The 17170-nt window shown below is 44.3% G+C and overlaps 1 protein-coding gene across 3 annotated transcripts in view; it reads right to left on the bottom strand.

Annotated features, from left to right (window-relative positions):
- Positions 1-17170, bottom strand: part of EPHA4 (EPH receptor A4) — a 92576-nt gene that overhangs the window by 35342 nt on the left and 40064 nt on the right. Inside the window, exons 5-6 of one of the 3 annotated variants that reach the window (XM_048954909.1) lie at positions 8134-8472; positions 103-2564 (exon numbers count right to left, since the gene is read on the bottom strand). In XM_048954909.1, coding sequence (XP_048810866.1) covers positions 2380-2564; positions 8134-8472 — 524 coding nt within the window. In that variant the 3' untranslated portion in view covers positions 103-2379. The other 2 variants (XM_048954908.1, XM_048954907.1) reach the window with 2 other exon arrangements.

Below are 17170 nucleotides of genomic sequence, written 5' to 3'. Positions count from 1 at the left end.
GCTTCAGCGCTTTCCTTTTAGTCTTCAGAAATCTACAGAACTGAAAGACATTTATATCCAAAGCTTATAACAATTTCAAGTTTTTGTGGTTTTTTTTCTCTCTCTGTAATAATCCATGGATACTTTCAATGGATTTTAATGTGTACAAAACCAAAGAGATTTTATTGAACTGTAAAAGTATTTAATAAAAAATCAGGATCACTCAATCTTCTTTTTAAGACTGAGTAATAGAATTCAATAGCAGGGATAAAAATCCTAATAAATCCTAACGGAAGAGCTCAGAGAGCTGAGACAAATGTTATAATTTCCTTTTGAGTTCAGTAGGACTTTTCCATACGGGAAAGCTTACAATGTAAATGACCAAAGGCATAAAATACAGATGCCACAGCTTCCTATACTCTTCTAAACTACATTAAAAAATCTAAAAACCTTTTGTCACCATCCGATCACAAATCCCAGCTTTCACAGACCCTCAACCTGCTGTCCGAGCATCTTGCTAAGGCTTCTGGGATCCCGGTTCCCGAATTTAGTAATGAAGGCAGATTACGTTAATCTAAGACGACGCCATGAAATCCTTCACGTAGCGGCAGAGAGAGGCTCTGCGTTTGCCTGCTTTGTTTGGGAGGGGAAGCCCACTGGAGCCTTGCCACGATAATAAAGTGCTCCCTGCATGCCAGTTCACATGTGGGGCTAAATCTGAAGTGACGTTTCTCTATGAAAGGAGTGGTATTCACTCGTGTGCTCAGCATTTTGATGTCCTCCAAAACCTGGCAAACATGATTATAGAGATCCAGCAGACATGCCACAGCTCTATTTAGTCCTCATGGTTCAACGAAACGCTATGCAAAATAAATAAATAAATAAAAAAGCAGGCTGCCTTGGGGTGGCATTCTGGAAATAGTATTTCCTGCATATCAGCTCAACACACTTTTTGCACCTCCTCATGCAAGGACAGAACATCTGCACCATGCGGGGCCACACTGCCCATCCCTGCCAGGTCAGCTCAGCATCCTGCCCTTCAAACCAAGCCGAAGCAGAAACTTTGGGACTCAGGGACTGGCTGTGTTTATTTGTGCTGCCCTGCATGGCATTTTAATTAGTAACTGTGCGGATTTAAAGCCTTTGAATGGACACACAGGGGCAGTTGTGCAGCCCGGCTTTTGTATTTCCACTCTCTCAAAAAAATCCTGTTTGAGGACACCAGCAGGGGGTTAATGGAAGCTTTGATAAAGTTCTCCGGAGCCTTTTCTTGTTGCTCAACTGCAGACTGGACTCTGCTGTCTTTCTGGCTGTTTTCCCATTAATTTAGTGAGCTGCAAAAGCACCCAGAAAATTTAGAAGCCCAGCTAAACATTTGGTAGTCACAAGTAGTCTCGGGCCAAGTCTCCTTCCACGTCGAAATATTTTCTTGCCAATTGCTTAAGGGACACGCTCAGACTGGATGCAAAGTTAGCTAGTGAGGAGCGGCAGAGCGCTGCTGGCGGAAGGAAACGAGCAGTTAAATGCTGTGGAGCAAACCAGAGCTCCAGGACCACACCTTCAGCCCTGACCATTTACCAGCTGTTCATCTGCACCTCCATAACTGAGCGCTGAACTTGAACACATCTGATGCCGTTTGAAAGTAAATTTCTGTAATTATAAATATGGCCAATGCCAACCAGTCCTCAAATTAAACGCCTTTTTCCTAAGGTGGATATGTAGCAACCCTCACTTTGCACAGCAAACATGAGATCCTTTCAACAGTGTGACCAAACCTTTATTTAAATGCTGCAATTACTTCTTGGCGCTACCTGACACACAACTTGTCTGAGCTGCTCACTGAACCCTGAAGCTGGTTATTTACTAAGGATCTTTAGAAAGCGTTTTTTTTTTTCCCTTCCGACCAAGACTTGTATCCCCCACCTTGAATACAAATTCATGGAAATGGGTGGTGCAGACGGCTTTGCCAGCAAGCAGGCAATTGTTATTTTAATTATTATTTCTTTGTGGAAAGCTGCAGTTACCTTAAAATAATAATTTAATCTCTCCCAACAATAGTTTTCCCGGTTTTGTTTTGAAGACCGCAGCACGTATACCTACAACTGCACATTTATTACAGGCCATCAGTTAAAGCCAGTGCAAGAACAGAGCTGTTAATACAAAACTCCCACTTGCATCTGTCAGCTTGGAGAAGCTCCTTACGCAGACACATGATCTTACACACATAATTAAAGGTGCACGGAAGAAATCCGAAACGGCCAGCAGTTGACATCCCAGGGACACTAAGGAATCTCACGCTAAACACTAAAATTTGGCAATCCAAGAGCATTCCTGACCGTTTGCTTCCATACAATTCCCAAATTTCTTATGCTGGGATCACTTATCTCCATGGATCTCCCATCACATTTCTATTTGAAAGGCCTGTGGTTTCCCAGAAGACATTACTTGGTTTGCTTCAGCAGTCCTTGTGGTAACTCCCTCCGATGCAAATCTCCACAGCGGGAGCCAAATTCCCTGGAGAAGCCAAGCGAGGACGGACGAGGCAGGTGGAACCCCAGAGCAGCTGACAACTTGTCCCAGCCCTTCTGCTTGAAAAACGAGGGGAGGGGTTGCTAATTATGTCTAGCAGATAAGTGCAAAGCCTTAGAAACCACACTGGTTTAGATTCAAAATGAGAAAGTTGCATACAATTAGCCTGGAATTCTGCAAGATGCTGCAACAAATCACTCGGAGTGTCACGCTCACATATCAGCCCTGCTTACCAGTTTTGAATCTCTTTCCCTATTGAATTCACGCCTGACACAGCCCCATTTGAGGAACAAGGAAACTGTTGATCCATCATCCTCAGTACAAACACCTCAAAGTAACATAAAAACATCCCTTCACAACTCCCATTCTCCATTAGGTGGACATTTTGCATAAATAAACTCGCAGCAGCCAGAAATATGAAGCACATTCCATGCTCTGGACATCTGGCCCACACCCAGCTGTTTGCCAAGGGATTATTTTTAAATCAGGCTTTTGGGGAACAGGGTGTGGGGGCAGGGTGCTGTGAGCACTCACACGTGCCCAGGTAGCAGCACGAGTTTCCTGCCGGTCAGTGCCTGCAGACAGGCCCCTGGAAAGGGCTCTTTGTATCCTTTGGCCGCAGGGAACCACTAACTGGAAATGGAGGGAAGCAGGAGCTGGGCAGCACACCCGCCTGGAGCCTCTGCAGGTCCTGGGAAGGGCGATGTCCATCTTCAGAGCATCTGTTAATTTTATTTGCTAGAAGTAGTTTAAGGATATTCGTGCTGTCACATAAAGAAAATTCTGCAACAGAAATCTAATTAACAATGTCTTTTGATGTTTTGCTATAGAGTGATTCTTTATAGATAGTTATAAATATCCAGGAAAGGAGCATATTAAAAAGAAAATACCAAAAGCCTAGGTTTACTGGCTTTGGCATGTTTTGCTTTTGATCTGCCTAAGCAACTATTACTTTGTCGATATACGCAGTGCACACTGACCAAGGGCAATGCACAGCCATGAATTTTTACTGACTGCAGATTCAGTTCTGCACGGGCAGAATGTAAGACCCTATATGCATTTTCCGTGCTGTTCAGCACAACACATGAGGAATGCTAATCAACATTTGAAAGGAAACGTGGGCTCTCAAAGGAAACCCACTGAAATACAAAATGGGAATATATTCCCCTATTAACAAGTCCAGTAGAACCTGTGAGCCATCAGAAAGCTAGAGGCTCCTGTTTCTTCCACCTTCCTTTCTAACCTACAACATGAGCAGCCTCCAGGGATCTTTCTGATTTTTTTCTTTTTAATAATGGAATTAAGAACACAAACAAACAAAATTAAAGGCCAAATAGTAGTAGCAGCTGACATTTTCCTTCCCGGTGCTGAACATCAGTATTTTGGGTTCACCACAGTTCGGCTGCCCCAGGAGAACCCTCCATCCATGCAGGCACTCCCGGCAGTGCTCCGGGCGGCACTGCAACCCACTTCTGTTCCTGCCCAGGAGTGGGGCTGGGCTTCAAGTGGCACTGAGGGACCCAGGAGTGCCCCAAGGGGGGAGTGTACCGGCCATACCGCATCTGTGAGATGGACTGGGGACAGGCAATAGTCAGCTAGACAAGCACACGTGGGGGTCGGAGACAAAGGAGGCAGAGGGAGGCGAGCACAGAAGGGGAAAAATGGGACAGGGAGCCCAAGACATTCATAAGATCAGTCCTTGATCCTCAGCACAGAAGGTCTGAAAATAGCTGGCTTGATGCAGTGGGAGAAAGAGTAAGTTTATTTACTTAGCCTGCTTTTCTCATCCTAATTGGCATATCCTTCTCCACCTAACTGAGATGGTTCACTTAAGAACGCACTGAGCCCAAGGTAACTAACAAGGTAAAAAAATCACCAGGCAGTCTGTTCATTCAGAAACATCAAGCATTTAACTCCTGAAAGCAAAGGAACAAGAAGGAAGCTCATCCCTCACCAAACCCAGACCCAAATCCTGAGCCCTCGGCCATGCACACAGCCAGACGGGACAGCCAGCACGGCTGCGGGGCACCTGGGCACTCAGCTGTTCAGTAACACACAAAGTGTTCAGTGCCCCTTCGAAAAAACAAAAGCTTCCTGCTTGCTGTGAACAAGGTCTCTCTATTGAGAGATTTACTTTTAATTTTGAACAGCTTCAGGGCATTATTCTTAGTGAAAAGGAAAAGAAAAAAAAAAAAAAGGAGCCTTGAGATTTCTGAGCTGTTCACTCAGCTGCCTGGTAGGGCTCCTCACTGCAATCAGCCTCTGAGCAGCACCGTACGGAGGAGCCGGGCTGCGTCTCCTCCACGCATCGTTTCACATTTGTTAAGGGTGGACAAAACGCTGACTTCATTTAAGTAAGAAACAGCCAGGAGCAAAAGTCGCTGCTGCTGGGAGAGCCCTCGGTACCGGTACTCCCCAGTACTCACTGGGAAGGTGCTGGCTGCCAGTTCCAACAGCTCGGGGCTCCATCCTTTGCTTTTTTAATTACTTTTTTATCTAATGCAGGAAAAGAGTGGCAGCTCTAATCTCAAAAACCTCAAAAATATTATTATATCTAGTATGTATAATAGCAAGCTGAATTCACCATTAAAAAATTCCTAAAATGTCATCTATCTCCTGGAGATATAAATGTTTACTTGGTTCTAAGCCTGAAATTTAAATTCTCTTTTTTTTTTTTTAATGCCATAAACCCCAGAATCTTTTCAAAGGAAGCAGCAAAAATACTTTTTCAAACGCTTTTTGATTCCACTTTGAATGGCAAAAGCTTATTTTCATTTAAACATTTTTCTACAGTACTGGAAACTGAAAAGAGTTTCTAAACAAAGGTGGAAAGTAAACAGCCTCATTTCATTATTTCCAGGAGTAAAATGGCAAAAGCAAACAAAAAAACACCTGTGCCTTTCAACTGCACCTTTGTGTCCCTGCAACACGTTTCTTCAGTGTTGTGCTGAATACACCAGTAACTGATTTCTCATTGTTTTCCCTGTGCCTCCCAATGCACTCCTTCCTTAGGGGTTGGCGCCAATGCAAGCGAACAAATAATGGGATTTCTGATTTTAACATTAAAAACCATGCTCTAAAATTTCAATATATTTTTTGCAGATTATATGGTTGTGTATCTGGGAGGACAGTTTGAGACTGGTGAAGCATCTCCTACTCTCTTGCATACTCATCATCTCTACTGAATTTAAGATGTGCCTCCTGCAAACAATGACAGCAAGTTCCCCAGGACGTGACCCAAAAGCACTGCTCACATCACTATAGAACCAGGCTAACATGGCTTTTTTCTATCAAATGTTGGAAAGCACACATTCAGCAAAATGACAGCGCACTTTACAGATTTTCCATGTTGGTAGCTTAGTTTTGATCAGCAAAACATAGAAGGAGTTTTGTGAAAAGAGGAGTTTGACTCTCATCTTTCTTAGAATAAGAAAGTCCTGCAATGTAACTGAGGTTGCTTTGCATTAGTATGAGAAAGGTGTGAAATCAAAGACAAGTCTATGGCAGAGCTCTATCATGACATGATTTCTTTATAATGAAATACAGTGAAAGAAAATGAGTGGCACTGGAATTTTACTGCACCCCAGACACACATTTACAGTGATTAAACAGATCGGTACTTGTAAAACCCAAGGGCCCAACTTTACAAATCTTTACTTGGGCAAGTAGTTTCACTGAAATCAGCGGGATCATTTGCATGCTCAAGTACTGTTTATCTTAGCTGAGATCTATGGGTTTAGGACACAGATTTCTATTTAGATCTTTTACGCAGAATACACAAAATTGTGCAAAGAACAGGAGAAAACAAGCACCTTGGAGTTAATTTTCACATATACCAGTGGTTTTCTCCAGCCCTCTGAAGCATTTGATAGACTGGGCCTGTTTTATAATTGGAAATGTTGGCAAAAATACAAATTTCCTGATGTGAAAAACTGCTACTCATGGATAATAAACAAAATCAATTCTTATTTGCATATTCAATCAGATCTCGGTTTGCATATTAAAGCATAAGATGGTGGAATTTTCACACGGTAGATGGATGCCACTCATTTATGCATATATGCATCCACTAATCCTTACACACGCCAGAATCAGTCAGAAATACTCTTTGCTAAGCATTCACAGCACAAAAACTCAGTCCCTGCTGCCATTCTCAACCCTTTCTTCTCATATAGCATATGACAGCATTCTCCCAAAGCTTTCTCCTATGGCTCTGTCTTTTCACCAGACAGTTTTGATTTTTGAGTTATAATTTGAAAGGGATACCGTACCACTGTACTGTCAACTGCACATGTAAAGAACTAAACAAATGGACCAGATTTTCAAAGGAGCTTCAATTGGGACCTGACAATTTTGTTTGCAACTGTGACTGCAAAACTGAACTCACCTCTCACTGTTAATTTTGAAGTGCAGTGGGCTACAGCTTGGATTTGCAGGTTTTGATTATGCATACCTAGTTTACATGTGCCTCTACTAGGAAACAGAATCCACAGCACACATAGTCCAGTATTCTCAGAATATGCATTATTCATATTGTCTCTTACCCCATAACTCTGCAGATAAATGATAGCCCCGTAAGCTACGCTCCGAGGTGCTGAATGCCTGCAACGTTTGTGGGACTTGAAGGCAATGGGTGCTGTGAGCAATTAGATAACAGGTTTGACAGTCTTGTAGCCAGTCTCACAGTCTGTACATTTAATTTGCAAATAGAAGAGTGTCACATTCAAATGTATATAATTCTGTTTATTAAATTAAAAACTGTACTGGGATCCTGTGCTTGAAACCCTAGCTATGTGCAAACAAGAAATATTCTCAAGTAATTAAAGGAAAAAAATCATGTAAATGATCATCAAAGCTAAGCCCTGTTCTGCTGCAACCTTTGTTAGGTCAAGCACAAGGAACTGAAAAAACTGGGAGCACTTAGGGTATCTGAAATAATCAGGTATAAACAGAAAGAGCATTTCACTCTTCCAGATGAGTGAAATGCAAAAATCAGCCAGCACGAAGATGAAAGCTCATATAGGATTTCTCAAGTAATGCCAGATCTGATCAATTGAAATATTGTTAGCAGCAGGTAAAGGAGGTATTTATTTAATAATGGGGCAGAATCTAATTGACTTTGCAGGGAGAGCAAAGCTAACATGCAGGCTAGTGAGCACCTACTCGCTCTTTCTGAATCTCACCCAGCCCTTTCTGGGGAAGGCAGAAGTGCAGCGCAGGGCTCCTCAGCTGTGCTGTGCCCTCTGCCAGCACCACGGGCACATCTGTGCTCATGTGCTGGGTCTGCTGAGGAGGGGCTGAGCTGCTCAGCAGCCCTGGCTCTGTCCCCTCCGCATCCTCCACAGCAGCCGCGCTCTCCTGCTTCTGCAGAATGCCTCCCAGTGTCCTTGCAGCATGCTGCAGCGCAATTCTGTAACCAGCTACACCACTCAAACCCTCCTTAGTTCTTCTAGCTCTAAACAGTTTAAACTATCCATATAAATAACCCAGAAAATAAGAGTTTGACCCAGCTTCGCATCTTAGGGTACCTTGGGTTCATTTTCTCATGCAAAATTCAATGGAAACCACAGCTTTCCTAAAACCAGGCAAAAGAGACCAGAATCAAAAGTGCATTTAGGTTCCTACCTGCTTGGTTAGTTGTCACAGTGACTGACACGGCTTGGTCCTGGCTGGGGTTGTGCTTGGACACTCCATTCACTGCCCAGACCTCAAAGGTGTAGTTGGTATGTGCCAGGAGGTCAGTGATGGAAACCTTAGTGGTTTTCAGCCCGTTCTGCTGGGGGCTGAAGTGCACACCACTGCCACAGGACCGGCAGCGGCTGGGCTCCCCGGCCCCGCAGCGCTTGCACACCACGTTGTAGGAGATGTCCTCCCGTCCTCCCTTGTTCTGCGGGGCGCTCCACTCCAAGTTCACCGATGTCTCGTTGACATTGGAAATCAGGTTCTGGGGTGCAGATGGAGGGCCTAGGAAGAAAAATTCCACCTTTTTAGTAACTGCAAGAATGTCACATAGTATCTTCAGACCTGTGGCCCTGTGTGGGCAATCCCAATGAAGCCAGTGACAGCAGAGATCATGCAGAATTTTACTTCTCTGTGTTCTTAATGAAGATGGAAAATTAACCAGGTGGACAATTTTTAATCTCTTCATCTGATGAAGAAACAATATTTTCCAGCTCTAAATTAACCTGAAAGCCCCAACTACAACCGAACAAGAATTGTATTTTTCACTTGTGTTACTTATACTTGTTTTGAAATCTAAGCCATTCATTTGGTATATTTTACACTCATTTTTCATGATCTCCTGTGCAAACCATCAAATGCACAAACCACTGCTTTGAGATTTTCATGGTCCCCCATTACACGCATGCAGACAAATGCTGAAACTGTTGATCATTCAGTATTACGCTGCTGGTTTTTTTTTTTTAGGAACAGAACTGCCATATTTTCCACACAAATTGATGTCAGATGACATTCAGCAAAAACTGGAGCCCACAGCGCTCTCACACCACAGGACAGGAACAAAGACCCACATCTTGTAGGTGCGTTGCCTGGTTGGCTCCAGCATGGGGGGAGGGGGAGGCAGTCAGGCACCAAGTAAGGTCCCCACACTCCTCATACAGTGGGTCTGAGCCAGGTGTGGGGCAGAGACCCACTGCAATGGAAACAGCCGCTCTGACCAGCCCAGCACCACCGGCTGCTTCACAGCCCAGGCACAGGCACAAACCTCATTTATATGCTTCAATCCCCACAGGCTCCGAACCAATAAGTACATTAAAAATGCAGAAGAGCTAATCCTGTGATCCTCGATCTAATTTCAATACAGTTGAGGTGAGACACATTTTTCTATCCTTAAATTTAACAAGAATGATTCCTGGCAACCCCGTGAAACAGATGAAGAATTTTAAACAACACAAAAAACTCCGCAGCCATCAAAACGCAGTCCCTTCTGGGACTCAGCACAATAGCTCTCTGAACTACACACACAGTACTATGGGACAGGACACAAGGTAAAATACAGTAGCCAACAGAAATGGAACAGAGAGAGAATGAAGCAGGCAGAACGTAACCATCCAAACCAGACCACAGTGAAGATGGCAATCCTTAGTCATTATGCACGGTTGGAGCTGTAAATGCGGGTGTTACTGCCAGTAAAATACAGGAAGTAATTTTGTAGGAAGTCACAAATTAAGTTTTCATTCAAGATACTGGAGAGCTTATGAAAGCTTCTTAAATTTTTCAAAATATTATTGGTGGTTGGAATTCAAAAGTGTTCAACTAGATCTGCTGGCAGAAAGGAAGGAAAGTTCTTACAAGTTTCATTCCAGATTTTCAATTCTTATTATTCATCCAATGTTAAGAAATTGGGAAGAAAAAAAAATAGGTAGCACCAATAGTCTGATTAACCACATAAAGAAATTAATCTCAGTCTCTCATATGTCAAAGGTACAAAAGCATCCAAGAGGCTTAACTGGAAACTGAATAAATAATAGTGAAATCCTGCTGAAATCATAAAGTGACTCAAGTGTAGCAGCAAGGAGGTCAAGCCATCAAAAGGTAATGGTGGTGAAGACGAATTGTGGCTGCCTGGGTTCATCAGCAGCTACAAGGAAGCTGAGCTCTGAGCACAGTGCAGAGGGGGAGGCTTTGAGGGCTGCATCATGTCCTTGGGCCCCTGCTTGAAGCTGCCAGGACCTAACACATGTTAACTGGACGCAGTATTTGGATTTGGGGAGAGGCATGTAGGTAAGGAAAAAGTCTTAAATTACACAGAGGTCAAATGTACCTACTACTTATCATCAGTGCCTAGATGAAAGCTTCTGCTGCAAGAGCAGCTGAGCAAGGATCACTTCTCTGTGCTCAACTTCACAAATACAAAATTAATATATTCATTTTGAGAGGAGAGAAATCCTCCCTTCCTGCCAAACCTTTGAAGTACAGTCTCTGGGCTAGCCAGGGCTGTAAGGCAGATTTACTGCCATGAGCAGACATACCACAGCCCAACCCCTGCAACAGGGACAGCCCCTGCTGCGGCACCACTGGGCTGCGAGCCTCAATTTTGGTCTCTGCACCAGCAACGCTGAGGACATCCAGGGACAAAACCCCAGTATGCAAAAAGCAGCTACTACATAGCGAGACTCAGATGGGAAAAAGCAAAGAGCTTTTTCGTGCAGAATGTTACCTTGCTGCTACTGCACTGCCACAGCTGGGACTGCTCTAGGGCCAGGCTCTGCACCCTGGGAGTTGCCACGCTCACAGTCCTAAAGACGTGCCTGTTAGCTCAGACACAGCAGCCAATTTGGGGTTAATCTCAGACTTACTCTGGTGTCCATTAAGATATTTTCCAAGGCTCTAGGTCCAGTTTCACGTGGGAAAATGTGCCAGAATGAATCAAGCTCCTCAGAAGCAAAAAGTCAGTAATTAGTATGTGGGACAGGGCATAGCAGTGTCTAAACAGAGACGCAGCGAAGCGGAAAACCAGGGAAGCAGATGCTTGCAGGTCACAGAGATGAGCGCACCACCTCCAGCATGAAAAGGAAGATGCGGGGGAGTTTCCAAATGGTGGGCTGACATGGCAGCGAGGGGAAAAGCAATTTCCTTTCTTTCTGGAGCATAGTTGTTAATGGAGCTGTTGGCACTGGGAGTGGGGAACAGTTTCAGATTGATGGGCCTGGTTTCAGATGTTGAAACACAGGGCGTATCTGCTCCTTCAATAGTGATCAGGATTTGCTTTGTTTCTGACAACAGAGCCGCTGCCAGAGGAGAGGAAAACCCTTTCGTGGCCGTGGGAGGCTGCAGGCACCCGCAAAGCAGCACTGAGAGGGACCTGCATGAGGGACATACAGAGAGGGACCTGGGGATCACAAAGAGAACAGGGTATGAGTACGGTTGACTGAGAGCAGGATCCTTCAGCTGCCCATTCACCAGCACCGCAAGCAGGCACAGGGGAACGGAGAGGACAGAGGTTTTTCACTTTATTCCCCTTTTAGAACTCACAAACCTTGCTTCACAATAAAGCCATCAAAATAAGCTGAGCCACGAAGCAAATGGAAGGCCTGGGGTGGAGCAAGTTCAGTGTGTCTGTGCTTGGGGAACTGAAGAGTCTGTTTAGCAACAAACCTTTGTCAAGCTAATCTTGCTATCTTCCTCAACCCTCCTATTAGATTTACTTAAATGCGTTGTGCAATGCAGATTGTGTTTGGCTTTCTCTTGCTGCAATAAGCTATAGGCTTTGCATCTATTTGTCTGTCTCTTTAATGACAGACAGATTTGGCCAGCTGGCAATACTGTACCCCCGTCAAACGAGTATTCAGGAAGAATACAGTTTTTAAGGAGTTAACAGCACAAGCACTGATTTGTACTAAAAGGGCTGATGCATTTTAGCACTCTTACTACAATCTCAGGCTGCATTTTCCATCTGCCAATATCTGCTACCCTCCGTCCATTCCTACAAGGCGCTCAGGTCCCACTCCCAGCCAAAGGCCTCCTGCAAGCCCCTGCAAGGCTGATACAAGGCTGTCGAAATCCCTGACAAAGATAGGAATCATCACCCGACCGGCTCCCTGCTTCCTGCCAGATCACAAGACACCTCCCCATGCTACCTTATCCGTGCCATCTCTGTGGATGACAGGCCTCCCCGGGCAGGCTGCAGGAGCTTCCTTGTCTCACAGCAGGGCCCAAGTGGTGCGATGAGCCCGGGGTGGCCCTGCCAGAAGCCCAGCTCCTCTCTGCGGGACTGAGGGAGCACCCATGCGGCACAAGCCGTTTCTTTGGACTGATCATTTCCATGAGAATTGTGTTCAGATTTCAGAACAGATGCCCTCAGGGATCAACCTCACCCACAAAAGGAAAGTACCACACGCAGTGAGCCCCACCGAGCCACTAGGCTGAAGCACAGAGCATCCTGCCCAACAGACTGCTCATGCCACTGTGCTGGGACTGCTGCCGCTGCTGTGAGCCCACAGACAGAAGGCACAGCCTGCCAGGCACACCACCACTGCCCTGCCTGCTGCAGCCAAGCCCACAGAAACAGCTGCCCTGCGATCTGAGGGCAGAGCTGCAGGTGTGCTGTGCTGGGGAACTCCACTCAAATGGCTATGGCAAAGGTTTTAATATCACTGGTTTTACATCTTCCTTTTTTATTACTGATCTGCCCAGCACGGTGCTTCTCTGAAAGCCTCTGTGGGTGTATATAGTAAATTCAATTACAGTTTTCTACATCCAGACCAGACAGACTTGTTTGACATAGAGAATACTGTCTTCACTAAACCAGTTAATTTAGTTCAGCAACAGTGTATGGTTAGAAGGCGTGGATTAAAGGGCTGTGAAAGGAGAAGAGAAATAAATGATTCCAGGCAAAACAGCTCCTGAGAGACTCTGCTGTCCCACAGTATGACCAGACATGCTCCTCACTGCCCCAGGCTGACTGAAGCCAGAAGCCCACTGCTGAAAAAAGCAGCCCCAAATGCTGGGCAGGCATTCAGAGCAGCTTGCAGAGGCCTTTGCTGACTGAAGCTGCAGATGAATAAAAGTTTGTTGCTCCTATTCTAAGATGCCCCATAAACAAAGCATTGAAGATGAAAGCAGTGGGCTTCAGTCTGGCCAATTTTAATGGACCTGAGTAACCACAATAAGCTGCTGTGTCAGGTAGAAATAGGAAAAACACCACAAAACAAACCAAGAAGCACCTCAGCACAGGGTTCTGACACTTACTGCCTTGAAAGGAAATTTAGGACTTTAAGAGACCACTCTGATGACACTGAGAACAAAGGTCTCCCTAGCCAGGCATAACTGTCCCAGGTGTCCCTGGCAGAGCTCTGTGCCAGGAGCCCCTTTCTTCGTGCCACTCCATCCTCAGTCACTGAGGGTGGCAGTGGATCGTTTTGGCAGCAACATTACCCAGTAAGGGCTACACTGATATTATCAGTATTTGGACTGTAACCACATTTATGTACCATTAACCTATGGTACGGTTAATATTTATTACGTTGAAAGATATATCTGTGGGAGAACATTTTTAAAAACACAAGCTTAAACCCACACTTTCCAAGGAAGTGCTAATGGAGATATTTCAAGTACATACCCTAAAGAAGCAAGCCTTCATTATGAGCATCCTGCCAGTCACCAGATCAGTGCATTTAAAATGTAACCCTTTTTAAAAAGGAAGATGCTTTCAAAAGATATGTATGCGGATGGTAACGAGCAGGATGAGGTTTTTTAGCCCTGGAAGGAGAAAATGATTAAAAAAATAATTCAGTCTGCGTGTGCATGTGTGTAAAAGCACATTTCTCTATCGGGTAACGGATGCCTCTGCAGCCAGGGCAATGGATAATTATTTTCAAGTGGGTTGTCACCCTGCATTCAGTCTGCATTTGCCTGACAGTGTGAAATCGGAAGGAAGCTTCATTGGCAATTCCCACCAGACATCAGAAAACCTCAAGCATGTAGAAAAGACTTTAATCTTCTTTAACCATTCCCATACTCTCCTTGAAGAAAATATCACTCTTTTTGAGGCAGAAAAAGCAGACCTTAGCTTGATATGGTTTAAAAATTATTCTAACAAACAATAAAATAAGACGATAGCCTGCTACAGTTGGAAGCTTTCTCACTTCACCCTCAAACAGAAAAACCCTATAAACATACTGCTAAATGCAGCACAGTGCCAATGACGTGTTTGTTAATCAGTCAGACAGGGCAGTAAGCTTCAACGGCTTCCTACCAAGGCTGACAAAAGCATCCTCTTCATGAGCCTGCTTCAGAGAGATGCTGACCCTCTGCATCTCCAATGATCTCAAAGGGAAGTTGGGATATTCAGAAACCTTGAGCTAATTTGCTAAAAAACAAACAAGATTCATACAACAGAACAGACTGCTACAATTCACTGTACCGTAAAAGCAGTCTAGTACGAACGGGCTGATTTGAATCAGCAGCTTGGCCTTAGTTATTCTACAGACAAGCTGTTAAAAGTTAAGTCTTTGATGAATTACAGGAACAGCAGGCACAGGAAAGTAAGCTTCCAACTGTCTAATGGCAGGAAAGCCTAACTGGAAATGTGGCATCGGAAGCAGTGAAAAGTTTAGCACGTCTCTGCTGTACGAGATCTGAGAGGCAGCTTTTGTGTACAGCACAGCCAGAATAAAGGGGACAAATACAGAGGTGCAAAGAAGAAAAGATCCATACAATGAACAACTCCAAAGAACTCTGGAGTACATATACAGAGAGCAATGAAATGCCACTTGAAGTACATCAAGTGTCTCTGAAGGGTTACCTGAAGTACTTGGGCGCTGTGGCTGCGCGAGGGCTTTCAGCTCTCCTGTCAGCCAACATGACCACTGCTGCTCTCCATGTGACCTCCCGACGCCGTTACTGTACAGATAGCCTTTAATGATTCTAATCAATATCATAACTCAATCATGATCTGAAAATTTGTCTCCCTGTAGGCAGGGCTGAGTGTGAAATAAAGAGCTTACTATTCTTAGAGTGAATGCAAAGAAAGCAATTACTAAAGGATCGATGTCTTTAGACTCTTTAAGTTGCCTCACTAAAACATCTGGCAAAGCAGTGCCAGGCACAGCTTCAAGAAAAAGCACCTTGGCCTCCTTTTTCCATTTCATCAGGCCTCATTAAACATGGACAACTGTGGAGCTGTCAATAAAGCTTCAGTGTGTGAGCTGTGAAGCCCTTCAGATAAGTCTTAGTTGTTGATCTTCACCCATCTGAATGTCAAGTTATAATGCAGAGTAAACTCCTGGGCCGTGTAAGTTTGGGCTCAGAAATAAAGCACACACTTTCCTGTCACAGTTGTATACGTTGTGACCACTAATTGCTTCTTTCAGCAGTTGTGGATAGGTCTCCTGTTCCTGTGGCCAGTTTATACAAGCACCAACGCTTCTTGTCTGCCCAGCTGTTCCCAATCATTTATCATTATAGATCAGGTGTTCTTACAACCCGTGAGACCAAAGTCAACAGTCCACAAGACACAGCAGCCACTTGAAATATCAGTCATCTGCTCCTTTCCCTGTCTCTTCTCCTTTCTGTGCATGTTTAGCATTACAATGGGGTTTTAATAAGGCATCTGATTTGGTAAACAATTCTTAATTTATTTACTCGGGCAAGACTCCTTTGACTTTAATGGGAGTTCTGCCAAGCTAGGGATCCTGGGCCAGTGCCAGTGATAAAATGCCCATTTTATTGGCATGTACAATTTCCTACTTAGCTGCCAAAGAACCCTGGTTACCAGCTTCACAATAGGCTTTGTTTTCTTACCACAGAGAACAATGCAATGGATATTTCCTCTTCTCTCCAGAAGGGAGTTAAGCAAAGAGGTCCAGTTACTGCTGGCAGAGTGTGGGAAAACTGATGCTCGCAGGTGCCATTCTGTGGGCTCAGAGCTTCTCTTCCAAAAACTGCCTTGTAAGAACCCTGTGCAGCACCGCGTACTCTGACACATTATCGTGTCTTCTCTGGTATGCTGCGAAGCAGACAACATCCCATGTGTCCACTCATTCTTTCAAGATAAAAAGAAAAACTCTACTGTGAATACCAGAAGGTTGTCTGACAGTTTGACAGGGAAGAAATCCAACCAGAGAAATATGTCATTTTGTCACTGGCCCAACTGCTGGATTTCTTACCCTGGTAGTCCTCTAATTTACTCCACTGACTCTACAGAACTGGGTCCTGACTAACCAAATCAAAGCCCCCGCTTAATTGAATAAACATCTCAGTTAATTTAAGGCTCTGGAGAGAGAAAATCAGAAGACAGCTAATAAACAGTTGCTGTATTTAAAGGAATGATGAATTTAAGCTTACTGATTATAAACACACATTGTCAAATTACTCCCGTCTCCTCTCTTAACCACTTCTCCTTACGCAGTGGTTTCTTGATTCCCCCAGTCTGTCTCCACAGACAAAAGAAAAGAGCCTTTTCCTTTGGGATCCCTGTCAGCCAAAAGCCCTTCCTCTCTGGCAGCAACTGAGGAACTATTTCCCCAGCACACCTGGAGAGGAAAAATCACTGTCTCCATGCTGTCTACCCACCGCTCTGATGCTGCAGCTGCCATACTGTACCTTACAAGACATTCTGACATGCTGCTTACATAACGAACAATCTTCTATGATGTTTTAGGAATGAAATAATTTAACAAACGTGAGAATAGATAGAAAGGTGCAGAAGAATTATTATGCCATAAATTTTGTATCAGAAGAACAGAGACTGCTTTGGCAGATATTTCACATTACAGAGAGCGGGCTTCTATGTCACGGCTTAGACTGACTCAGTGCCAAAGAAGCGTCCTGGGGAGAAAGCATGGCACAGTCAGTACACAACTACCTACAGCATACCAGCCACCACAGGGCAGTGCACTGTATCCCACTTTCTTACTCTTCTATATAAAAGCCAGAACAGTGATAATCAGTGTACGTTTCAAAATTCAGAAGAGGCACAAGTTAAGCTGTAGGAAAAGGGCACATTTGTTTATTTAAAAGTCTAAGCAACCATAATAAACATATGCCCAAATAATCAGCTCCTGTGTAATCACTCCTTCACAAGCACAGTTATTAGGTAGGTAAATTCACTCTTTTTTGAAAATGCAGGTCAAATATTTCTCTCTTAGATAAATTATGTGCCACAGAAGACTGAGCTCAGGGCATGTATTAGACTAACATT

Source organism: Lagopus muta, chromosome 9 (assembly GCF_023343835.1).
Source record: "Lagopus muta isolate bLagMut1 chromosome 9, bLagMut1 primary, whole genome shotgun sequence".
NCBI lineage: Eukaryota > Metazoa > Chordata > Aves > Galliformes > Phasianidae > Lagopus > Lagopus muta.
The sequence above is the reverse complement of the archived record's forward strand: the minus strand, read 5'-3'. Positions and strand labels throughout refer to the sequence as shown.